At 41.4% G+C, this 26,514-nt stretch overlaps 1 protein-coding gene across 2 annotated transcripts; it reads right to left on the bottom strand.

Annotated features, from left to right (window-relative positions):
- Positions 1-1,319: 1,319 nt before the first annotated feature.
- On the bottom strand, positions 1,320-25,025 carry TRAF6 (TNF receptor associated factor 6). Of its 2 annotated transcripts, XR_013550189.2 has the most exons (8): positions 24,824-25,025; positions 20,995-21,312; positions 16,963-17,113; positions 13,476-13,634; positions 11,979-12,050; positions 9,906-9,983; positions 3,132-8,407; positions 1,320-2,153 (listed from the first exon to the last, which is right to left on the bottom strand). XR_013550189.2 is itself a non-coding variant. In XM_060606373.3 (7 exons), the coding sequence occupies exons 2-7, from the start codon at positions 21,288-21,290 to the stop codon at positions 7,538-7,540; spliced, it is 1,626 nt and encodes a 541-aa protein (XP_060462356.1). In that variant the 5' UTR covers positions 21,291-21,312; positions 24,824-25,025; the 3' UTR covers positions 1,320-7,537. The 2 variants fall into 2 exon arrangements, 1 of the variants encoding a protein (XP_060462356.1); XM_060606373.3 differs by having other exon boundaries at positions 1,320-8,407.
- Positions 25,026-26,514: the final 1,489 nt, after the last annotated feature.

The raw sequence follows: 26,514 nt of genomic DNA, 5'->3' as shown, positions 1-26,514 counted from the left end.
CTATTATTTATCTTTTATCTATCTATATATCTACATCATTTACTGTGGTTCATGAGCCAAAACAACAAAAACAAAAAGCAAACAAAAACACACAACAAAAACCGTTGCAAAACACTGACCCTAGTTGTACCCAGAAAATCTGCTTTCTTTTTTCACAAAGGCTCCAAAAGAGTATCAGATTAGGTTTGAAATAAACTTTACATTCAAGCCCCAAACTATTCTAAAGGGAATGACTAGTTAGCTTCAGCTTCCTTAAGCACTGCTGATGGGGCTTTGTCTGCATCTAGACACTTCGAGGACTGGACAGAGGGAAACAGAGCTGGGATTACCGCGCCAGACCTTCCCACAAAGAGTTGGGTTTTTTTGTTTTTTGTTTTTTTTCTAAATCAACCTCTGCCAGTCAGGGTGGAGCGGCCAGGAGAAAGTCTGGGATAATGATGAGGATTATTTTTTAGGATTTCAAAACCATCTCAGCAAGGTTTTATTATTTAGCTGCCAGAAGTATAAATTCTGTGAAGCTCAGACTTGCTGACTCGCTTTTATATTAAAATGTGCAAATCCCCACCCAGACCAAGCAAAAATTATTGCGATTATGCATCATTTCCTGAAAAGATTACAATTGTCACTTTATAAAGTAATCCTGGTTCCTGTTGGTCGCCATGCAAAAATTAATTTTAAAAATATGACAAGTGTAACAGCACATCTACAAGAATGGACTAGAAGTAAGTGTCAAGAAGCTAACCCAAATTAGAGGTAGAATGTTTAAAAAAATTTTTTTATGGCTTATTCTGGGATTAATACAAGGATTTCACTTTTGGAACTTTAAAAATGAAGGCGGCATTTTGTGAAGCACGTGCATGCTTTACCAGCTTTCATATCCCACTTGGGGAAATTGAGCCTCCTTTAGAAAAGACAAGGACTGACCCACAGGAAGCTTCCTGAAAATGCTGTTTTGGCATATGATAGAGGCAGCTATCGCTTAAAACCATGTCTGGACAGTCTGCCAGCAAGGGGGTGGCTGGGGACAGCCACAGCCTGGAATTGGTTTCATATTTTCTATTTACCTGGTTTTCTCACTGGGCCTAAGATGGTTGTAGGAAAGTTTTCTCTTTGGGCCTAGCCTTATTTTGCAAAATGCAGTTTTAAAAGCCCTAGGAAGAAAACCACAGCCTAAATGGAGCGCTAGAATGAATCCTCATTTACCATTTCCTGGAGGAGCCTTAATTGTATTTCATGTGTAAACTAGCACCTGGGATCATTCTTCCCTCCCAATATAGCGAGTTACCGTCTCCAAAATAAAACAAAGATAAAAGCAAAAATCCAAGCAGTATAGTTATTTTATTAAAACAAACACCCAGAATACCAGTTATATTTTAATATATGTATTTCACTTTAATTAAGAGTACTCCTTTGGTAAAGATGTTGGTGCTATATATAGGCTGACAATATCCACAACAGGTGGGAGCAGGTAGGCAGGTCAGTCTGGCATGTTTTCTTCTTTACAAAAATTTTTTTTTAATGTTTATTTATTTTTGAGTGCAAGCAGGGGAGGGGCAGAGAGAGAGGGAAACACAGAATCTGAAGCAGGCTCCACGCTCTGAGATGTCAGCACGGAGCCCAACACGGGTCTCGAACTCAGGAACTGCAAGATCATGACCTGAGCCAAAGTTAGATGCTTAACCGACTGAGCCACCCAGGCGCCTCCTGGCATGTTTTCTTCTAAGTTAATATTCAGTGAAGGTGCCATTCCAGAAACTCTGTTTTGGTGATACTCTTGTAACCACTACTAATAATACATGATCTACTGTAAAATCTCCAAGTGCCTCTGTGAGATACATGTGAATCTATATGCATAACCTTGGGCTGGAAAGAACAGGTCACGCTTATCTACCAATGGAGTAGAGACCCTGCTTATCGCTTGGCCACCCCCGCCATCCTGACGGAGATCACCAGAGGCTGAGCCGGGGCAGCAGCAGGGCTTGCTGTCTGTGTTGTGCATGGTGATGGGGGTGGTTGAAGGGGGGGGTTAGTGGAGGGCGTGTGGCAGTGAATCTTGGTAATGCCTTCAACGCACGCCCTTCCGTACGTCCTGCTCAACACTGATTTTCGGTCTTTCTGTGATTAGCCTCCCCCTGCCACCTTTGCTTCACTCCCTGTCACAAAGCACATTATTTTGAGTCCAGGTGGATTAGCAAAACTGCTCACAAATTCCACAGCAATAGTAAATTCTGAGCAACAGCAGGCTTTTTGATAAGATACTCTGACCACGGCCCATGCTTTCATTTTCAAGTCAGCTTTCATCCCATAGCTTATCATACAGTTACACACTTAGAAGAGCCTCCCGGGCTCATAAAGCATCTTTCTGAACAGATCCAAGCATTAATAAATGTTACCCATTACTTAATAATATCCAAATTTCAAATTTTATCCTCCTCTTTGCAGGTACCTAAACAGACACCGAGACAAAGAGAACAGATTTGCCCGTGGTCAGTCAGCAGTAACACCGAAGTCTCTTCACTCCTAATTTACTGGTATATAAGCTAAATTACACTGCCTCCTCAAGCCCTCTGGGAACATAATCCTGGAACCCTGTATAAGCAAAATGGGCCCCAAATTACATTCTCACCAGAGAAATTAATTGGATAATTTATCAAGTGCGAAAATAACATCAGAATATTCTGCACAATTGATCGAGGACTTTCACATAAATCCATTATAAAAAGGATCCCTTCAGGCAAAATAAATAAGATTAAAATTCAGCATAATAAATTTCCAAGTTGAAGACGAGCTGAAAGAGAGGACTACAATTCTAGCTACAGCTCACATATCACACGTTTCCTCAAAGAGTTTAAGATGACTCGGTAGAGGCTAATTATCTTAGATTTTTTAAAGAGAAACCAAACTTGAGGAAGTCTCATTAAAATTAACGCTTTCTAAGTAAGAAAGCAAATGTTCCAAAATGTTGCTCGTAGAGGCTAGGTGGTGGTTGTTCACTGTACAATTCACTCAACATTTTTGAACGTTTGAAAAATATCATGAAGCGCGGAGGTAAAAAGCAAACAAACCAAAAAACAACAACAACAAAAAAACCACAAAAAAAACCCGTCTATACACTTCCACCCAAGACTTACATGCGACAAATAAACTACCAGAAATCGGCCGGCGTGAACCAGAATTTTCGTTAGCTGCTCCTTACTAAAAGTCTGTGAGCGTGTACTTTGTGCCAGGCGCTGTGCAGTGGCACTCACCACTTCGGTGGTGAACGGGACAGTGTCCCTGTCCCTCAATGTTTACACTCTCCTGAGGACTGGAGTAAGTCATTATGGGCTTCTAAGACCGGCGGCATTTCTCTCTTGTAACACAGGAATCCGTACTTTCTCTTCCCCGTTGGCACTTTAGCTTGGACCCTGAAGTCCATGGGCAGGAGCACTGGGCGGATGCCATCGGTCAGCAGGGGCAGGGAATCTCCAGCAGGTGCTCTCTTCCAGAAACCCCACTGGGCAGCAGCAACGCAGTGTGCTTTGCTGACCTTCCAGGAGGGCTGTTTCAGCGGCAAGCCTTGAGGGAGCAGAAGAGTCCGCCTCTCCTTCCCTCTTGTCCTCAAGGCGGGGCTAGTGTCCTGCTGAGAAAGCACTTTGAGAGAGAAAAAAAGAGCACCACATCTCCTCATTCTACAAAATGTATGCCCCATCTGGCATTGTTTTTTAGTATCTTATAAATTTATAGTAACAATCTGGGGGGAGGAAAAAGCTTTAAAGCATTAAAGGCTTAGGTGACATTTAGAGAAACCAGTAGTTCTCTCCTTGCAAGTGCATGACTGTAAGTGAAGGCTGGAATTGAGTATTACAATCTGTAGAGATCCATCTAACCAGGTTTCATCAAATCCTCTTTCTGGATACTGGGAATCTGGAAGTGTTGACCCCATTCCATAGATGGCAATGGTATCAACTGTGAAGCTAACTATAAGCTTATCATGCGAATCTGGGAAATTTAGAGAAAAATGTATTCCAAAAGAAATATACAAATGACTATTGTCCATTTTTCATTTAAGGCACTGCGCTGCTTAGGCGTTGTAGAGCTAGGCATCACAAAAAACACCTAATGGTGTTTTGTATAAAATGATGAGTGTAACTTAATCGAGGCAAGCCAAAAAAATGAGGAGTAACAAGTAAAGAACATTGCTTTAAAGTCTTAAGTTAGAAAAACCTCTCTACTAATTAAAAGTGTTTTCTGGTCACCAGAGAATTGACAGTTCCCTGGATAACTGTTCCTCTTCATGGAGAATGTAATCTAACTGGATGCATAATTCCTCACCTCTTCCTGCTTACCTCATCTAAGACTTACTGGTACAGAAACAGTAATGGAGAACATCATTTTACACCTGTCACAGAAACTGCCAGGTATCATCCAACATCTCTATGTATTAGAGGAACAAAACTTGCCTTTCATTCTACTTCACTTTATTCATCCCCACAATAAAAGTTGCATCCCACTGTAGCATAGCCAGAAACCGCCATTGCTGCAAGGGCTGAGGGTCGGTAAAAACTACCAAAATACCAGTCGACATCCTGACTTGTTTTCCTGCAGCAAAATATATGACTTGCAACAAGTTTCATCCAACACTGGCTTGGACACCTCTGGGAAAAGAGGAAACAATTTCGCTAAGTTCAAGATGATGTCAGAAGATAAACATGTTTAAAAGGTCAGTAAAATAAAAATACATGGGGCAAACACTGGGTAAGCCAATTGAGTGAAACCAGCACGTGTGAGTGGGGCGGATTTGAAAACCCAAGCTTGATTCTGAGTTGAAATCTTAACAAAAGTTTCTATTTAGAATGACAGTTTGACCATTACTTTTATTCTATATTCACAATGAATGGCCAGTATAAAATAAGTGCCTGGTTTCTTACAAAATGTTTGCGGGTTAAAAAAAAAAAAAAAATTGCTTATTTGAATTAAGAGGAGACCCAGCTGATGGACACTACATTTGAAGTAGAATATTATGTCAGCAAAAAATAAGGTTAGGCCATTTCCTACTGGCAAAACTCTTTAGTAAGTATTATCAACACTCTGCTGGTTACAACTTCATTTCTTAAAACAGAATTTTATGGCTGGAATGGACCTTAGAAACATCTAAACCAACTCATTTTACAGATGAGAAACCTGAAGCTAGAAGTTGAAATCAGGCAAAAACTGTTTTTGTTTGGATTAAGTAGTTAGTAGGAAAAAAAATAACATAACCAAAGCAGGAAATGACTGGCCTCAGAACCTAAAGCACAGCCATGCTTTTAATAGAAATTTGACCAGGAAGCTTTTAAATAGCATTTCCTTTTTTGGTAGGGTTGAATGTTTTGTGGCAACCCCTTTTTTTCCCCCCTCTGATAAAAGTTACGTTTGCAGTAGAAAATGTAAAACATATGAAGAAAGCACAAAGAAAAAAATAAGTCCTCAAAAATAGTTCAGTATATTTCCTTCAGGCTTTTTCTATGTAATGAAAGTAACTACCATTTACTTCTTAAATGGAACTCAACAGTTATTCACTGAAAAAGTCACAAGAAGGGCAGCGGTGCAGGGTTTCGAACCTAGATGGTGGTGCCGCAGCGCTTCCTGGGAGCTAGATGGAAGGCACGGTGGCTGAGGGACACAGACTTCAAGGAAGCAAACTGGGAACCGGTGATGAGCAGGTGATACGGTTGGTAACTCTGGGGAACAGGATCCCTGCATGAGCTTTGTTTTTACTCTAGAACATGAACCCATCAGAGAGGAAGTCTAAACGTGGGGGGAGAGGGGCAGACAGACAGGTAAGGGGAAAGGCCACAATGACACTTGCTGGGTCAGCCTGGAACAGAAACCATTCTGCTCCACAGACAAGGTCTCTTGGCTTTCTCTTGAAATTAAGGCTGATCTTGAATGCTCGGATTTGGCTTCTCTAAACAAAAGTGCCGTCTCTCATGACCAGATAGCATTAAACAATCTTGTAAACAGCAGAGTGTGTGGGTCCTCTCAGAGTCTTCTAAGAGCCTAGACTAGCTGTGGGACTCCCTGAGAATGAGATTTCACCATATTTATATCTATAGGCCTTAACCAACAAATGGCCTAAAACCCATCTCTATTAGGAACACTTAGCCACTCTGATACATTCCACATGACTCTCCTCAGGTATATACTGCTGGACTAAAGAACCTATTCATGCTAAGTCCTGATAGAACCACCAGGATTTCCCACCCTGGTTTGATGACCTCTCAGGTATCTCCAAGGATCTCCCAGGTATTAAGAAATTCTGCTTTTAGGAAATCAGTTTTGTTCCATTTAACTAACTCCCAGAGAGTGTTCAAAAGAGCTGAAAATTTCTGGCTCAGATTGCTTCTGCCACCACCAGGAGATGCCATGTTGGTTGACTAGTTGATATATTTAAAAACAAAACATTTTTTTTAATGTTTATATTTAAGAGAGACAGAGAGACAGAGTGCAAGTGGGGGAGGGGCTGAGAGAGACAGGGAGACACAGAATCTGAAACAGGCTTCAGGCTCTGAGCTGTCAGCACAGAGCCCAACGCGGGGCTCGAACCCATGAACTGTGAGATCATGACCTGGGCTGAAGTCGGACGCCCAACCGACTGAGCCACCCAGGCACCCCATGACATATTTTGTATGTTGGTGATTATATGTGTGCATCTCCTTGTTGTATAAGCCATGAGTAGCAGAGAACATACGTAAGGCTGTGGAATTCAATCTGCAGTGAACAGGAAAAAGGGATTTATGGCATAACACTGGGCAGTTGGTATCCATATGGTCCTCAGCATTCGAAACTCTAGAGAAGATGCTACATGTAGCCTCAAGGAAATATGCAAGCCAGGTAGAATGAAACAAATAAGAATTATTCAACAGACGTGTTCGCACTAACTAGGTAAGGTTATACCTGGGGTTTAAACTAGTTTCTGAATATCCTTAGTCGCACCCCGGGGATGGGGGGGAAACGGAGTAAATGAGAACTTAAACTTTCCAAGGATTAAGGTTCAAATCCTCTGAAATCTACAGAAGGTCAAATAAATGAGAACTCAGCTCCAGAGTAATAATTCTTGCTGGCACCAGCACGAGGCAGTAGTGATTCTCAAATTTAATATATTACATATAATATAAAAATAAGCTGAAGTTTTAAGGAACGTCCATTATTATTAAAAGGTTTGAGCTTTACTACTCCAACCCTGGGGTCTTTGACAATAAAACACACTGGAGCAAAAAAAGCCCATGAAGTGCAACAAAGAGGTATACTGACTGACAGACAGACAGACAGCCGCTGCAATATGCCACAGGCACTCCAGTCTTTGTGAAACTGTGGAACATGTAGGTTCCAAGGGAAAAACCACTTCCGAGATCTGTAACGGGAAGAAGCGGTAAGTGACCTCAGTAATAACATTCACTGCTGGGTACAATGTCTTTCCACTTCTTTTTTTGTTTGCATATTATTGAGAACAAGGCAAGGAAAGACGGCTTTCTCCAGACGGCTTTTTTTTTTTTTTTAAACACATGCAGGGATGCTACATCCCTGAATCAGTACTTCGTGGCTGAAAACCCTCCCTCCGGAGACTACCCATGTCAAAGCGGGTAGAGACCTCACAGCGCACTAATAAAGTATCGTCCTTAATGAAGGTTCTCTGTCTCAGGGCTTCCAGATGCATAAAAGTCACATAGCCAAAACCTTTTGGGTTCCGTGGGATTGTGGGTCTCTGGAAGGCAAGCAGCTCTGGTTTGGCATCCATGATCTCTTCATGGTTTTGCCTTATAGGTGCCTCAGACTGATCAAGAATTGTAAGGCGGATTGTACCTTGGAAGGGCCAAGGGAGGTGGCTGTCATACTCTCCTTGCATTGTGTGCACAAAGAGGGATATGTAATTAGCACAGCGCTGAGCCGACGGTAACTGAAGGTGCAGGCGCATGCACAGTTTGTACCCGGGTTTGCCTGTGTAGAATCCAGGGCTATGAATGACAACAGGTTTCTCCTCTTCTTGAGATTTCAAATGCATCCCAAAGTTGCCAATCTTCCAGATGTAAATCCCATTGCACTGCTGTGCTTCTATTTCAACAACTTTGTCCTCAAGGGTTCGAATCGTTTGTTTGAGCTCACTTACGTACATGCTCTGAGTTTCCATTTTAGCAATTAGCTCTCGGATTTGATGGTCTTGTCTTACAAGGCGACCCTCTAACTGCTGAATGGTTTCTTGGAAATTCTGGACCTCTGGGTGACACCCAGTGGAAACCCGGGACGCAGAGGAAGAATCGTATGGAGGCATATCACACTGAGGTACAGGAGGTAACGCAAGGCTTAAACTCTGAACAGCCTGGGCCAACATTCTCATGTGCGACTGGGTATTCTCTTGCAGGTGGCGTGCCAAGTGATTCCTCTGCATCTAAAAACCAAGCACAAGCCTTAGGTTGGGACTAGATACTGTGAGGACTAGGAAGGGACCTAGCCAAGCCAAATAAAAGGTTTTTAAGTAATGTCATCACTTCCCTCAGTCCCCTACCATCTTCTTCAACAAATTCTTGATCTAGTGAGACGATCTTATCTTTTCATCCACTGGAAAAGTGAGGCTATGTGCCAAATACTCTCACCTTTCACTCAAGATAAACCTCCCTCCCACCTACGGAAGTATCAGGATCCATACCCATTCATCTGACTCAGAGACGACGCTCTGCTTGTCCAACATTAATGCTTCACCTGGGCTCTTGCTGGCACTCGCATTTTCAACACCTCAGAGGTTTTACTCAGTCATCCCCCTTTTCCTTTATCTTCATTCTCTCCCCCTGACCCTTCCCTCCAATTAGTCTTTCCTACTGAAAAAAAGGCACACCTCTCTATTGATCTCACGTCTCTCTTTAGCTAATACCATTTTCTCCCTCTTTCTTTTACGACCAAGAGCAGTCCGTCTGCACTGTCCCCAAGTCATTTATTTTATAAATCTACTGCAAAGTATAATCTTCCGTGTCTCCACACTCTTCTTAGGTCGTCAAGAACATCCTGTTTCATGAAAAAATACTTATGGTAACTTTTATTATAAAAGCAATTTGTGTATATTATAGAAAAACAAAATATAGACGACCAAGATGAAAGTTCCCTATTATCTCACCTAACTACCATTAACATTTTGATACATTTCCTTTAAGTCTTTTTCTCTACACACACATACAGAATCCTCTCACGAAATGTAATCACGGCATATATCATTTCCTCTTTTTCTTTTTTTTAAAGTTTATTTATTTTGAGAGAGACAGAGAAGTGCGAGTGGGGAGGGGCAGAGAGACGGAGAGAGAGAATCCCAAGCAGGCTCCGTGCTGCTAGCACAGAGCCTGACGCTGGACTTGAACTCACGAAACCACGAGATCGTGATCTGAGCTGAAACCAAGAGTCGAAGGCTTAACTGACTGAGCCACCCAGGCGGCTCTCTTCTTTTTATTCTTAAAATTACTAAATGCATGCTTATTGTAAAAAAGTCAGACAAAAAAAGTATAATGGAAAAGCAAAAACATAGTTGTACTCTCCAGAAAGAATGACTTACAATAATCATCGATCTCAACCATGACACAACTGATCATTAGTCTTGAAACTAATTTTTTGGAGAACATAACCATACCATCTCCTCCCAATTTCTAATACGGTTTGTTCACGACTCCTATGACGGTCTGCTTCTCTTTCCTGTACACACTCACTCTATGATCTCAATCGCACCTTCCATCATCATCAGGCATCCCATCAATATTCTGAGTCCCAGTTTCTGTTTGGAGCTCCAAACTCATACAACAGTACATGCCAGTCATCTCCCTGTCCACTGGTACTCTCAAATCCACTATGTAACAGAATTTTCTTCATCGGTATTCAATAATTAAAGAAGAAAAAACAAGCTTTACCTTTACATGGCAACCAAAAGTACTGAATGTGCATGGAATTGGGGCTGTAGGACAGTCCAGGTCGTAATGATTAGGCATCTGAAAATCAAAACAAAGGTTAAAAAATGGTTTTCCTTGCATATCATGTTCTAGTTTGATGAGATCACATTTGAAATAAAGATTTACATTTCATCTAAACAAAATCATGTATTGTCTATGGATGCTTTTGCATAATGCAGAGCTGAGTGGTTACAACAGAAAGCGTGTAGCCCACAAAGATTAGTATTTACTTCCAAAGTCACAGAGAAAGGAAACAGCAATATCTCATACCATCCCCCCCGAATCGCTCAAAATTCCAGATAACGAGTTTGTTTCTATTGCTGGGAAACTAACGCCCTCTAGGGACACTTCAGAGAAAAAACATCTTCTGACGTCAACTACAACTGCAAACTCAAGGACTGCTGTGGTCCAGGCCATTTAATAGGGACCAGTTAACTGCATGGACCAGTTAATAGGGACCATGCACTGACACCACTGGCTGCACCCATTATTTCCCTCATGACTGTCTCATATGTCCTCTTACTTTTTTTTAACCAGGGCATGCCTTGATTACCATGGGAAGATGCAGATGTTAGAAGGTATTTTAAAGCACATTAATAACAGTTCTAAAGAAAGTCACAGCCTTTGACTTGGGGACTCTAAAACACATTCTTCAAGGTGACACCCATTATGCAAAATCATGTTCTTTGACAGTGGTACCAAATTCCGTTTAGAAATTTAGTTTGGCTCTCCTCATAGATACTTCAATCAGAAATGACCTTTGAGACCACTTACTCCAATTCTTCATGTTGTATAGTCTAGGACAGCAGTCTACAAAATGTTGTGCAATGAGACGCATAATAAATATTTTCAGCGTTGTGGGCCTTATGGTTTCTGTCCCAAGTACTCAACTCAACTTACCACTGTGGTACACTAGCCATATACAACGCACAGACACACGGGCATGGCTGTGTTCCAATAAAATGTATTTGCAAAAACGAGCAGCAGGCCAGACTGGCTGGTGTGTTGGTTTGCTGATTCCTGATCTAGAAGGTCAACTTTCTTGTCAGAGATCAGTGGGCAGGTTAGTGGCACAGCCAAAATCAAAACCTAGGTTTTCTCTCTTAACCTAGAGTTTTTTCCTACATTGTTTTATTTTTACTGGGTTTAATATGTGATACATATTAAATATTAAAACAGAGAAAACAAAAACTAAGGAGGTGAGACTTCACAAGCAAAAAGAAGTTTAACACCTTCAAATTAAGGCTCTGTTGGGAAAGAAACTAAAAGACTGTTAAAAAACAAATGGAAAAGTTTAGTCAACTGACTAAACTTGGTTTGCTTGCTGCTACTTAGTAAGGTAATCAATTATGATCTTTGGGTTTGCAGATTTCATGGGTGTGTAAATATTTAGTGACTAATTTTCATATTTTGTGGGTAAACTCTCCAAATGTCAAAAGATAGTACTCAGATGGAATTTTCCTTTCTCTATTAATACAAATGTACAGCGTTCTACTATAACTACTACTTCTGATGATGCCCATTAGTGACCTATAGCACAAATGACAGAGGCGCTACCAATCCTGGAAATCTCAAAATGTCCCAACGTTTCTCAGGGCCTACAGCTACAAGTAGTGCTCTGCTACTGACCAGGTTTGCTTTCTTCTATTTCACTGTTCTCTCACTCTTTCGGCTGGTCTCTGCAGACCCAAGATCCTTATTTCACAGCGTGCAAATATGTATTTCTCAAAGAGTTTTCTTTCTTTACATGGAGATTTTTTCATTTTTACCTTACAAGTACCTGGGTTTGGTGGGAATTTTTAAGAAAACACATAAACATGGGTACTATGTTAATGACAGGAATTTTAAGTACTTACAGCTGAATATTTTGTTCTTTCTGAAAGTACTATATTAGTTTACGTGAAAATTTTTTCAGTTTTAATACTTCTTCAACCTATATTCATTGTGCTTTACTGATTTAAATTTTTAATTGAAAACCTAACTTGTTTACTTCATCTGATGGAAATATTAACGTAGGAAAGGGAATCATTATACCTGTTCTCTGATGAGCATGGTATTGCAGTATTCACAGATGACATTTGCCAAAGGACAGTTCTGGTCGTGGATCTAAATTTTATTAAAAAAATATGTAAAAAGCATGAGAAAATCTGAAAAAGTAAGAACAGTCTATTTTTATAAAAAGTAGTTCTTTCACTATAAACAAACTAAGGACCTCAGTTTGTGCAAAACAAAAATGTAAGAATGATATACAAAGGTTATTTGCCCTCCCTCTGCCAGTGGAGTAATGAGAGATCCATCTTGCCTTCCAGCTCTTTAACAGAGTGTGAGTACACATAAGAGAATCTTCTACACCACTTTTGAACCGAGGCACAGCATCTATGACTAGTTTGGACAAAATTTACCAATACCAGGAGTCTCCAAAGGCCCCCTTCCAAAAATTTCAAATAGCCGCATGATGACTTAGGTAAAACTCTTTTCAAGAAGGGTAAAAGAAGACAAATATTATTAGGGCAAGAGGCTTTAGTGCCCAGGTTCTCATGTGCTCCAGACGGAGAGCTCTGTGTTCCAGAATACAATAGATTTGTTCAGTCGATATGCCGAGAAATCATCAAGCTTCCAGTTTAAGTCCATTTAATTTACTGAAGTTTAGAGAGACATCAATTTGCTCTCATTATGCCTCAAACCTTTCTACATTTTTAGCAAGTTAGCAGACTTTTTTTAGTATTTCATCAACCTAATGAATATGCTTGATCTTCTAAGAAAGTAGGAAAAATTACCAAGATGAATTTATAAGAAATAAAGTTTAAAGAAGTATCTTATTAGTTATAAAAAAAGACATAAATTAGAAGTTGGTTATTTCAGTAAAGACATAAGACAGGGATCCAGTTCTAGGATCTCAGTGCTAGCTTTGCCACTGACTACACTAACATAAAATTACTTAACCTCTCCACATCTCAGTTTCTGAATGGAAAACTGTTCTATGGTTACGGTGTGGTCAAGCACCATGAAGTTTCTTTTTAAAGATACACATTTTAATTGAAGTGCAACATGTACAGAAAAGTGAATTCATTACATGTGTACAACTCGATGAATTATCACCAAAGGAATACACTTTGTGGGATTTAATTTATTCTCCCTAAAGGTTTTAACAACCCATTCTTTTCAAAGTGAAAAGTGTGAGTCTGATAAAGTAATCATTCTACTTGTTTGTCTCTAATCCAAGACTGGTCATTAAAAAAACATATCACATAGGAAAGTAGATTAGCAAGTCTTTCCTAGAAGCTTGTGTTACTCACAGATCTACTATAGTGGTTACGTCGTATAAACAATGTTTTCTAAGAAAGATATACAAGTATAAACCCTACACTTACTTAACTGGTTTACTGAACCTTCTTTCTTAAACATCAAGCTTCCCACAAATGATCACAGAGACCCGGATTCGGAGTAACATCTTCATCTCTTACCCTCAAATGTACATTAAAAATTTTTTTTAAGCAGTAGAGAAATTAACAAATCCAAGCTGGTACGTGCCTCTTTATCTTCAAATGCCATCAGTGCAGCACAGTTTACACAAGAAACCTGTCTCCTTGGACACTCCTGGAGAATGTGAATGTTAAGTTGGCATTTTTGGAAGGGACGCTGGCACTGAGGACAATTCATAAGAGCAAATTCACAATGTGCTTGGTGATCCTATAATAAGAAAGAAATAATTGATTAATATTTGCCAATCTTTTGAAATTTCCTAAAATAATATCTTCCAAAAATGTACTGTTCTCTTTTATAGAAATGGCTACCGAGACTGCTTTAACACACACCATATAAAGGCCTTAAAGAATTTAAAAATAACGGTTGTGAATTATTTATACAAAGAATGTGAATTCTCAAGTTCACAATTGAACCTGAACAAAAAGGATCCAATTAGGCAACTTGAACTTGAATAAAACTATCCAATTAGGGAAAGAAGTCAGATTTTCTGATGATCAATTGAATATTGTGTCAAAAGGACCATTCCTTCAAAAGGAACTAATTATGGGGGGGGGGGGGGGGGCAAGTTACAAATATGTTTTAAACACTTAATCTCAAATAGAACATAAACAATATTTAATTTCTTATAAAATAACTAAGCTAAGGGGGTGCCTGGGTGGCTCAGTCGGTTAAGCGTCCGACTTTGGCTCAGGTCACGATCGCACGGTCCGTGGGTTCGAGCCCCGCGTCGGGCTCTGGGCTGACGGCTCAGAGCCTGGAGCCTGCTTCTGATTCTGTGTCTCCCTCTCTCTCTGCCCCTCCCCCGTTCATGCTCTGTCTCTGTCTCAAAAATAAATAAACTTTAAAAAAAAATAAATAAATAAAATAACTAAGCTAAGAACTGACTTATTTAATTTAAAAACAAATGCTTTTGGGTCACCTTCGAAGCTCAGTGGGTTAAGTGCCCATCTCTTAATCTTGGCTCAGGTTCTGTTCAGTTTCCTGAGCCCGACACGGGGCCCGAACCCACAAACTGAGAGATCATGATCTGAGCTGAAGTCCAACGTTTAACTCACTGAGCCACCCATGTGCCCCAAGACATACTTTGTATGTTGGTGATTATATGTGCATTTCAAATATAAGTTAATATATTAATATGTGTTGGGGCACCTGGGTGGCTCAGTTGGTTGAGTGTCTGACTTTGGCTCACGTCACGATCGGTTTGTGGGTTTGAGCCCCGCGACGGGCTCTGTGCTGACTGCTCACAGTCTGGAGCCTGCTTAGGATTGTCTCCTTCCTCTCTCTACCCTGCCCCTGCTCACAGTCTCTCTCTCCCTCTCTCTCTCTCAAAAATAAACATTTAAAAAAATTTAATAAAAAAATTGTTATGCTCCTCAGTTTTACTGCAGATAATGTTCACCTAAAAAACTTGTAGTAGAATACTGATTTTTCTTTTAATAAGATTATCCTAGATTTTTTTTTTAAGTTTATTTATTTTGAGAGAGACAGAGACAGTGCAAAGTGGAGGAGGAGCAGAAAGAGGGAGAGAGCCTGACATGGGGCTCAAACCCATGAAACTGCGAGATCATGACATGAACCGAAACCAAGAGTCAGATGCTTAACCAACTGAGCCACCCAAGCACCCCTGACTTTCTTATTATCACCGGGGCAAAGCCACAGGAAATGGAATAAGAAATTTATGGTTTTGGGGCACCTGGGTGGCTTAGTCAGTTGTGCACCTGACTCTTGATTTTGGCTCAGGTCATGCTCTCATTGTTGTGGGATCAAGCCCCACATAGGGCTCTGCGCTGACAGTGGTAAGCCTGCCTGGGATTCTCTCTCCCTCTCTCTCTCTGACCCCCCCCTGCTCATGCGTGCATGATCAGTCTCTCTCTCTCTCAAAATAAATAAACATTAAAAAAAAAAAAAAAAAAGACGACTTCAAGTTGTTTTACAAAGCTGTAATCATCAAGACAATACGGTACTGGCACAAAAACAGACAATGGAACAGAATAGAGAACCCAGAAATGGACACACAAACGTATGGCCAACTAATCTTTGACAAAGCAGGAAAGAATATCCATTGGAATAAAGACAGTCTCTTCAGCAAGTGGTGCTGGGAAAACTGGACAGCGACATGCAGAACAATGAACCTGGACCACTTTCTTACACCGTACACAAAAATAGACTCAAAATGGATGAAAGACCTCAATGTAAGACAGGAAGCCATCCAAATCCTTGAGGAGAAAGCAGGCAAAAACCTCTTTGATCTTGGCTGCAGCAACTTCTTACTCAACACGTCTCCAGAGGCAAGGGAAACAAAAGCAAAAATGAACTACTGGGACCTCATCAAAATAAAAAGCTTCTCCACAGTGAAGGAAACAATCAGCAAAACTAAAAGGCAACCGATGGAATGGGAGAAGATATTTGCAAACGACGTATCAGATAAAGGGTTAGTATCCAAAATCTATAAAGAACTTATCAAACTCAACACCCAAAAAACAAATAATCCAGTGAAGAAATGGGCAAAAGACATGAATAGACACTTCTCCAAAGAAGACATCCAGATAGCCAACCGACACGTGAAAAAATGTTCATCATCAGGGAAATACATCACTCATCATCAGGGAAATACAAATCAAAACCATGAGATACTGCCTCACACCTGTCAGAATGGCTAATATTAACAACTTGGGCAACAACATATGTTGGTGAGGATGTGGAGAAAGAAGATCTCTTGCACTGGTGGGAATGCAAGCTGGTGCAGCCACTCTGGAAAACAGGATGGAGGTTCCTCAAAAAATTAAAAATAGAACTACCCTATGACCCAGCAACTGCATTACTAAGCACTTATCCAAGGGATACAGGTGTGCTGTTTCAAAGGGGTACATGCACCCCAATGTTTATAGCAGCACTATCAACAATAGCCAAAGTATGGAAGAAGCCCAAATGTCCATCAATGGATGAATGGATAAAGATGATGTGGTGTATATACAATGGAGTATTACTCGGCAATCAAAAAGAATGAAATCTTGCCATTTGCAACTACGTGGATGGAACTAGAGGGTATTATGCTAAGCAAAATTAGTCAAAGAAAAACAACTATCATATGACTTCACTCATATGGTGCCTTTACGATACAAAACAGATGAACATAAGGGAAGGGAAGGAAAAATAATATAAAAACAGGGAGGGAGACCAAACATAAGAGACTGTTAAATATGGAGAACAGACAGTTACTGGAGGGGCTGTGGGAGGGGGATGGGCTAAACGGGTAAGGGGCATTAAGGAATCTACTCCTGAAATCATTGTCACACTATATGCTAGCTAACTTGGATGTACATTTTAAAAATTAACTAAATTTTAAAAAAAGATCGTTAAAAATTTATGGTTTCTAATTATATTTATATTCAATTATGAAAGAATCGGGATAATAAGCAAAAATTTATTAACCAATCACTATATGCTAGGCACAGATGGGACACAGCAAAGTGCCTATTCTCTAGGAACTGCCTTGCATATATGCTAACTGCTAGAAAATAATTTTTAATACCTCAAGATGCCTCAGTTCCATCTTGTGCAAACAACCTTCATTTGGACATTTCACCATCAGAGAAAGAATCTCTCGTTTTGCAAAATTGTCAGGAAATAGTTGATTTTCCAGCAGTATTTCATTGTCAACTGGACATTTGTGACCTGCATCCCTAAAAGAAAACAAGTAAGATACATACATTTATTAGATTTAAACAAATGTTAATGTTAGAAAACACAAAATTTATGTTAACAACTTGAATAAATTTAAAAGAACTAAAAAAAAAAAAAAACAAAACCCACAAACTTTCATTTGCCACATACAAATTCTCCACTTACTATTTCCTATGGAAAATAATTTAACACCTTATATTGCATATCACCAAAATAAACTGTCTTTCGGTGGACAGTTCAACAGTTGTTCTTCACTGAAATGAATACAACTAGCACCATTTTGATTACCTATCAAAAACTATGGGATTTTAGATTTGGGGATAGATTTTAAGTAAAAAATGAGAAAAAATACTTGAATGAAATCTTATTTTGACTGGCATGAGCTGAAATGAGAGTTCAGGGTGGGAATTTTGGCAGTCTGGCAGGTTTCTGTTCTGTCGGCAGCCGTACTGGGTACCAGTGAGACAGAGCTCGATGTGCTGCTCACGTGCTAACATGTCTACGATGTGTTGCCCGGTTACAAGTAAAAGTTAAACCAATTAGCAGTACCCCTACCAGACCACATTTTTAGATTTACTCTGAACAATCCTTACAATATTCTGGCTCACAGGCAACAGAAGCTTTCCTTTATGTTTAAGGTCCAAGTTAGACAACCTCTATGTCCTGATTCCCAGTGGTTTATTCGATCTTATGATGGAAAAGCCATCCCCAGGAAGCTTGGTCGTCTGTCACTCCCTTTTAACTTTTTGAGACGTCTCAACCTTTAACTGACAAAATGTGGCAGGTTGGGGAGGCTAGACAATCACTCGAAAATTTGTTGAGCAGCTCCTATGTATAAACCAATAGTACTAATTGCTTTGGCAGGTAAAAAAACTGCTAAAAAATGGGGTCTGCTGTCAAATGTCTTAGAAGCAGTAAAGGTGAGAAGCATGGTCTTTATGGAGCCTGTCTCAAAATGCATACTGTTACTACATTATCAAATACTTTCTGACAATCATAGAAATAGATGCTCAGGGGCACCTGGGTGGCTCAGTTGGTTGAGAGTCTGACTTTGGCTCAGGTCATGATCTCATGGTTTGTGAATTTGAGCACCACATTGGGCTGTCTGCTGCCATCACAGAGCCTGCTTCAGATCCCTTGCCCCCTCTCTCTCCACCCCTCCCCTGCTCCTGCGCACATGCTCTCTCTCAAAATTAAATAAAAACATTAAAAAAAAAAGAAAGAAAGAAAGAAATAGGTGCCCCAAACCTAAGTGATGGATGACTAAAAGAAAATAAGAACAATCTTACACAGTAAACTGGAAACCACTGTCCACAGCATTAGCAATCACTCCAAATGGAAATGGAATTGGATTGAGATGTATTTTGATTCCTTGAATGACCATAACAGATGAAAAGTTTCAGAGCTGTTCCTTTAAGAATTTTAGAGTTAAAGCTAAGTGGTCATTTCTAACTTAGAGGGAGAGAGAAACAAAAAAAAGGCTCAGACTTCCTTTTGTGGGTTTTACTTCCTTTTCAGACCACTGTCCCACTACTTGCAAGAATATTTTGCTATTAAAAAACTGCTAAAGACTCGTTACCTTCCTGGGATGCATGACACTTGGTAAAATACTATACATTTCTATCTATAGGAAAATCAACAATCCATTTTTGTTACCTACATACAATATAGATAAGAATCATAATAAACAACAACAAAAAATTGAGCCTTTAACATCATTATCGTGTATATTCTAAACCAGTGGTTTCAACCAGGACAATTCTGTCCTCTATGGGACATTTGGCAATATCTGGAGACACTCTGGGTCTCAGAGCTAGGGAGGACGGAGATACCACAGCATCTATGAGCAGAGGCTGGGCATGCTGCTAAATCATCCTACAATAACTTCCCATGACAAAAAGTTCTCTGGCCCAGAACAGAAAGTGAGGAGGATAAGAAAACCTGCCCTAGACAGACCTTAGCAATCCAATAATGGGTGACACATCTTTTTCAAAAAGTGATACAAGCCACATGTTCCCTTCTAACTTAAATTAAGCCAAGTCCCAAATATGGATGTAGTTATCCAAAATTCAAGTTATATAGAAAAGTTAATTTAAAAGTTGAAAGAGAAAAACTTGAAGACTAGTGAATAGTCAGCTTAAGAATGATTTTACCAATATAACTAGATATTTACTGAAGAACATAAAATACCCCCACTTCTTCCAATATTTTTGCTCTGAATAGAACTCCTTAGTCACCCAGAAATATTCCCATCTACTTCTGAATTATAGTAAAATGTATCTATTTCTCAGGAGATGAACTTGAATCACCTGTGGAAATCCCATACACCTTCATTCGGTTAAAGCAACCATGATTTACTCATGTTTTACTGAGTACCTACTGTGTGTCAGCCATTGTTCTTGGTACTTAGAAAATATCAAGAAATAAAACAGATCTCAACCTCTGCTCGGAGCTTTCTTCCAGTTAAACCAGCAGACAACAAACAAATTGTCTGGTATTTCAGAGGATGGAAATTGCTAAGGAAAAAAGAAAAGTAGGTAAGGGACATTGGGAGTGTGGAGGAAGGTAGGCATGCTGTGGTATGAATAGGGTCGCCAGGGTACCTATGAGAAGGTGAGAGGTGAGCCACACTGGAGGAAGGGAAGGGTCAGCTAAGCAGTCAGCTGAAGTAAGAGGGCTCCAAGCAGAGAGAACAGTTAAAGCCAACTCCCCAGGGCAAGAGCACACTTGGCATGTCCAAGAAATAGCAGAATGAACTGGTGGAAGGAAGGGGAGCGTAGCAGAGAGGGAGTCAGCAAATGGACTGAGCCTATCATCCCAGATGACCTGATGCCATATTCTTAGCAGAGATGACATCATCCTACTTATTTTACCAGGTTTTATTTAGAACAGTCTGGAAGAAGGCAAGGGTAGAAGCAAGAGGCCTGTGATGGCTGATGGTGATTCAGCTGGCAATAGCAGTGGAGGCAATGAGAAGGAGTTCGATTTTAGGTGTATTATGAAGGTACAGCCATCAACTAATACTTTCTTAAAACTAGTGGTCATTTTATGGGTGCCTGAATCTCCCAGTCTGTTAAGCGTCTGACCCTGGATTTGGGCTAAGGTCACGATCTCACTTGAGATTTGTGAGTTCGAGCCCCATGTCTGGCTCTGCACTGACAATGCATAGCATGCTTGGGATTCTCTCCCTCCCTCCCTCCCTCCCTCCCTCCCTCCCTCCCTCCCTCTCTCCCTCCCGCACCTGCTCGTGCTTGCTCTCTCTCTCTTTCAAATAAATAAATAGAAACTTAAAAAAATAAAAAATAAAAATATTGGTGATTTTACAGTTGTCTATAGGCACCAGGTAACACAATTTTACATGGCTACTAAAATAACTGATCACTTAAGAGTAGCATTCCTTGTATGATTGAGACTTTCAGATTCTAGTAGCATCATCATTTAAGGTACATTTATTTTTTTTATAAGCTTTTATTTTTAAGTAATCCCTACACCCAATGTGGGGCTCAAACCCACAACCCCAAGACTGAGAGTTGCACATTCCAACTGAGCCAGCCAGGTGCCCCTAAGGTACATTTATTGTATATTATTTTCTTAGAGCATAGAGACTCACCTCCTAGTGTGCAACAGAAGGGTTTTAAGTAGAAGTAGCTGATTTACCTGTTTATTTACCTGAGGGTCAGGAGGGGACAAGACAGCAGTTACTTTTCCCACCGCAGCAGAAACTGGAATAAGAATCTAAATTTCTCCACTTGCTGTCCAGTGTTCTTTTCCCTAAGTAACTTGTTATGTGTAAGACTAGCCCCAGAAGGACCTGTGTTCTAGGTGATAATGTTGTCTGTGCTTGGCTCCGTTACAGGACACGGCTCTGACACTTACATACCTTATTGATTTGATGATGCAAGCTCTGCAGAACCTGTGGCCGCACGGTGTCTGCACTGCCTCCCGGAGAGCCATCAGGCAGATGGGGCACTCATACTTGCTCTCCAGGGGCGGGTCAAACTCCACGTCATACCCCTGGGTCTCTTCCATGAAAGAGCTGGAGAGGTTCCCGGTGCTGGCGGTTCCACTCACACTGTCATCTTTCGCCGCAGCACTACAGGAGCTGGCCATGGCGGCACAGCAGTCACTCTCAGACTGGCTGGATCCGCAGCTGTTTTCACAGTTTAGCAGACTCATAGTAACGTGATTATCAACCGCTCTGTAGGAACAGTGAGAAAAGAATGCATTAACACGTGCACACAGGCACACACGTATGTCATAGCCTACCTGTACACTTCACCTTTCGGTTGATATGCATTAGCTATGTTAACGTTATTCACAGAAGACTTTCAAAGTTCTTTGAGTTTTGCTTCATGACTACGATTCTTATTTTTAAAGTATTTTTTATATTTTTGAGAAAGACAGAGTGCGAGCAGGGGAGGGGCACAGAGAGAGGGAGACACAGAATCCGAAGCAGGCTCCAGGCTCCGAGCTGTCAGCACAGAGCCCGACGTGGGGCTCGAACCCACAAACCATGAGATCGTGACCTGAGCCAAAGCCAGACGCTTAACCAACGGAGCCACCCAGGCGCCCCATGACTATGATTTTATAATGAGCTAAGGGGTCCATGATCTAGGAGAAAGAGAGAATACGAGGTTAACGGAAGAGAAGCACCTCAACTGTAAAGCTTAGCTCTATCATAATTATCTGCTTATATGTCTGTTTCCTGTCACTGAAGTCAAGAATTTCTATATCCTCAGTACTTACGATCTTTCACATAATCGGTATTCATTAAGCATCTACTGAAGAACTGAATTATGCTACAGAAGTTCCTTCAAGTATCCTAAACCGAAGAGCATGGTGTGACCAGCAAGCACTGCAAGGAAGAGCACTAAACAAGGAATCAAGTGATCACCTGCCCTACTAGATGCGTGATTTGGGGCAACCTAACAGTTTGGATCTTGGTTTCTTCTAGACTTAAAATTCTCCAAGTATTTCTAAATATTCAGTGTGGGGATTTCTATTATGTAGAAAGAATGGAATTAAAAATATATACGTGTATGTCCTTCTGCCTTCAGTCAGATCAAGTGACTGTGTCTCATTATCAATGACTGGAAAAACACGTGAGGTTTCATCTGCCTAAGGAAAACTATTGCTTTCACGGGTAGGTGGGAAACCTTTAAATTCTAAACCATTATAGTATTTATGAAGTATAAGCTAATGTCTAAAAGCAACTCACAGCCTATGTAACCAAGTCTCTGTTGTAGATAATTACACCTGAGGGAAACCACTAACATATGCTATAGTTCTAGAAACTACTGTAAGCCTCTAGTCAGTATGGTAGACAACTATCCCCCTGCCTGCTTCATTCTCCTATGAAAATCCTGGCTGCCACTATGCCAAACACTGGGTTAAGACAGTAATCCTGCATCTTTTTACGACTACAGATACCTTTTTCTTCTTCTCAAAAAGATCTACAAAGGAGGAGGCACTGTTCTGGCTAGAGAGTGTGTGAAGTGATGAGAAGCTTAGGTACTGGAATTTAACGATCTGGGTTTCACTCTCTTCTCCATCATTTGATGTATGACCTGAACAAGTTAGGTAACATTCTATGCTTCAGTTTCCTCATCTATAAATGGGGATAATAACAGAATCCACCTCAGAATTACTGCAGATTAAATGCATTATATGTGCAAGGCCCTTGAACTGTGCCTGAAAGAATGAGTTATTAATTATGTGCAGCTCTATACAGTAATTTTATTTAATAATTTTATTGTCCCCATTTTATCAAAGTGGAAACTATGGAGCATAAAAGGGTTAAGTAACTTGCTAGTAAGTTACAGGTAATACTTGAATTGTTTCCCAACATTCATACGAAGCATCCACTGACCAATTCCCTAGCATTAAAAAAAATTCTAATATTATAACCAATTACTGTTAGGAATACACAGTCATGGCCTTCTCACTATGTAAGCTGCTTTATAACAATATCCTGGGCCTCATTCCATGTTTTGGTTTGGCTGCTCCTAGTTTGCAGAAGTATTTTGGTGTGTACAATAAACTTTTACCAGTTACTACTTCAGTGATTCACTGATTTTTACTTCTATTATTTCTGAACTTTTGACAAAGCACTGCCTTAACTAAATATTGTGGGATGCAACCACTTATTTTTACTGCAAAGTGAATAAATATTGAAAACGGCCTTGTCATAAATCATGGCTTACATCCATGGTATCTGGGTATATATTATAATCCAAAGAGTATACTGTTAAACATCTTAGGCAAGGGACAGATGTAGTATGGTGATGCACAAAAATGTGCTCCTCTAAGATCAACAGGTGCTAAGGAGAAAGGTTCTAAGATAAAGAAATCAACATGGTAGGTCTCGAATCGGTCCATTTTAAGTCAATGGAAAATTCATTCATGGCGAAATACAGAACTCCTATGAAGTAAAATGATATAAAGCAAAATACTGAGCAAGTACGTTTAATCTGCTACTAGCTTCAGAAACAGAACTGTTCACCACCTCTTTAAAATCTATTCCTAAAATGCAAAGACTTGTTAAATGTCCTGCAATGACCAAGAAGTGTTGCAAAATAGTCCACCGTTACGTCTTAATTTTGAATATAAATTCAAGAGGGATTCCCCTTCCTAGGCACTAACGATTTTCCTCCTGGAGGCAAGGATTTGAACAACTTCTTTTGAAATCAAAGTAGCCCAAACTGCAAAGACCTCGCCCTTACACTTCTGAACTACTGAGAATATAATGAATGAAGACTGACACCCTGCTCATGATAAGGGCAACCAGTGCCTGAATGAAACACACACACATTCCTTCCTTGAATCACAAAAAGGCCACCCCAACCTCAAAATCAGAAAAACCTCTTCTATCTTCCCCAGTAATCACAGGGGAGCGGATAATATGGCAGTGGTCAGGTTCACAAGGCCAACATTCAGATTTTCTTTACAAGTTTTTCTCGTTTCTACGCCCGTGTAGCAAGACATTAGTAACAAGTTCTCCGGAGAAACACGCCAAGGCTATACATTCAAGCTGCTCAGACTTTAGGTGCTTTCTGTTCACATTCAAGACAGTCCTAGCTCTTAACTGGAGTTCCCCTAAAACCAAACACTAGGAACAGCTTTATCAACCCCGCGTCTGGAACAATCGCTACCACTGCCGAATGCAGGGGCGGGGGAGGAAACATTCCTGTCATCTGAACCTTTTTTTTTTTTTTTTTTCTTTTACTTTCTGCCTGGGATGTCTATCGAGTTCAACAGGGAACCTGAAAACAGCTTTCCCATGACAGTGACAGAAAACGGTGGGAACTTAAAAGGTCCCCCCCACCCCCCTTTTTTAAAAAGCTGGTAACAACTCGGAGGGACGGGAAAATCCAGGAGGCGATGTCCTTTTCTGGGAAGGGGAATACGCGGGGTGCAGAGAGGTAGGGCTAAGGAAGGGGGCGCAGGATTCCCGTCGGAGGATGGAATGACGAGGCCCCCACAAGCAGGGGGAGCAGAGGTGAGTGGAGAGGGGGCGGCGAGCGGACAGAGAGCGGCCTCCCCTACCTCTGGGGAGCGAGGGGACAAAGGGCGGCCTCCCTAACCTCGGGGAAGCAAGAGGATAGGGCGCGGCGACCCCAACCAGTGAGAAACGGGAGAGGGGGCGGCGTCGGCAACCTCTGGGAAGAGAGGCCGCGGCCACTGGGAGGAGATGTCTGAGAAAGACTCACCGCTCCCGTCCGCTGGGCCGCCGACTCCACCCGGCCGCACGACTCCGCTCCGCCAAGACTCCTCACTCCGAGCTGAGACTGCCTGCACGCCAATCTCTCCACCCGAAGGCCTCTTCGGCCGCGACCCCGGGCCGCCCGGAGCCCCAGCCCCAGCCACGGACGCCCCTACTTCCGCCTTCTCTGCTTGCCCTGGACAGCGAGGGGCGGGGATCGGGCGGGGGCGGGGACAGAGCGGCCGAGCCGGGGCGGGGCTCCCCCTGGCGGCGGTCCTCCACGGGCGCGCGGGCTTCGGCGCAGGCGCGGGGCAGGGCCAGCTGTGGATCTCGTGCACTCCGCCTGGGATTCCTTTGCCGCTTGGATAGGTATCCATCTGGGAATTCCTTGCACCGCAGTCCTGAACTGGTGTGTGTGTGGTGGTGGTGTGTTTTTATAGCTTCCCTATCCAAACAGGAGAAAACCCCAAATGGGCTTAGATCACTTGACCTTCGGGAATTCTTAAATAGCTCCCCAGCTCCACCCTCCTTGCCAAGGAAGTTTCCAAGGTACTTAGAACCCTCTTTTATCATCTGGTCCTTCTCCTTCAACCAGTCCGAGGGAGTCAAGCCCATATATTAAACATTTCTCTGAAACTGCTGCCAATGACATCATCCTCTTTTCTGTCACTGTCATGAGAAAGCTATTTTGAATTCCCTGTTTAACTGGAAGCAAACGTCAAAGCAATGTAACAAGCACTTTGCAGGAGATAAACTGAAGATTTTCATCCACCTCTGCAAAGGTAGCTCGTGTTCATCTCTAAGGGGAGGCATTATAGGGTAGTGGTTGCACAGTTTTAAAATCACTTTTAAAGGACATGTGAGAGGGGGGAAAAAGACTACTAAGTTAGAGAGTGGTAAAAAGTGAAGACAGAAAGGCAGGTGAGGGCTAGATCAGGCAGGGTCTTGTAATCCACGCAAAGGAGATTTATAAGGAGAGAAGGGATATGATGTCATGTATGGGAATCACTCTGGCTGCTTTATGAAGAGTAAGGACAAGGACGGAAACAAGAGGAAGGGGGAAAAGAAAGATTGCAGTTATCCAGGAAAGACAGAGACTTGAACTGGTGGGTAGCAGCGGATGTGATTAGAAGTGGGCAGATTCTGGATACATTTTAGAGGGAGACAGCCATGTCATAAAACTTGCTGATTGGGTGTGAGCTGGTGATAACAAAGGACTGTGATATTTTTTTTTAAATTTTTTTTTCAACGCTTTTTTATTTATTTTTGGGACAGAGAGAGACAGAGCATGAATGGGGGAGGGGCAGAGAGAGAGGGAGACACAGAATCGGAAACAGGCTCCAGGCTCCCAGCCATCAGCCCAGAGCCTGACGCGGGGCTCGAACTCACGGACCGCGAGATCGTGACCTGGCTGAAGTCGGACGCTTAACCGACTGCGCCACCCAGGTGCCCCAGGACTGTGATATTTTTGACGAGCAACTGAGTGGATGGGGAAGAATGAAAGAGGACCAGGTTGGGAAAGGAAAGAATCAGGAGTTCCATGTTTGACCTGCTGAGGCGTAAATTGTTTGCGAGTATGTAAGTAGAGACTTTTAGTAAGCTGTGGAAGTAAGGCCTCTGAAGCTTGAGGGAGAGATCAGATCTGGAGTGGTAAATTTTTGAGCAACCACCACATAAAGTGTTTCGAATCACCTGAAT

Source organism: Panthera onca, chromosome D1 (genome assembly GCF_046562875.1).
Source record: "Panthera onca isolate mPanOnc1 chromosome D1, mPanOnc1 haplotype 2, whole genome shotgun sequence".
Classification (NCBI taxonomy): Eukaryota; Metazoa; Chordata; class Mammalia; order Carnivora; family Felidae; genus Panthera; species Panthera onca.
This window is presented reverse-complemented; position numbering and strand designations above follow the sequence as displayed.

Coding starts and splice junctions, on each gene's coding strand:
- TRAF6 (XM_060606373.3), bottom strand. CDS start 21,290: ATGAGTCTGCTAAACTGTGAAAACAGCTGCGGATCCAGCCAGTCTGAG. Junction 17,114..20,994: donor TGCATCATCAAATCAATAAG/GTATGTAAGTGT, acceptor GTTTTCTTTTAG/GGATGCAGGTCACAAATGTC. Junction 13,635..16,962: donor TGGAACTGAGGCATCTTGAG/GTATTAAAAATT, acceptor TTCTTATTATAG/GATCACCAAGCACATTGTGA.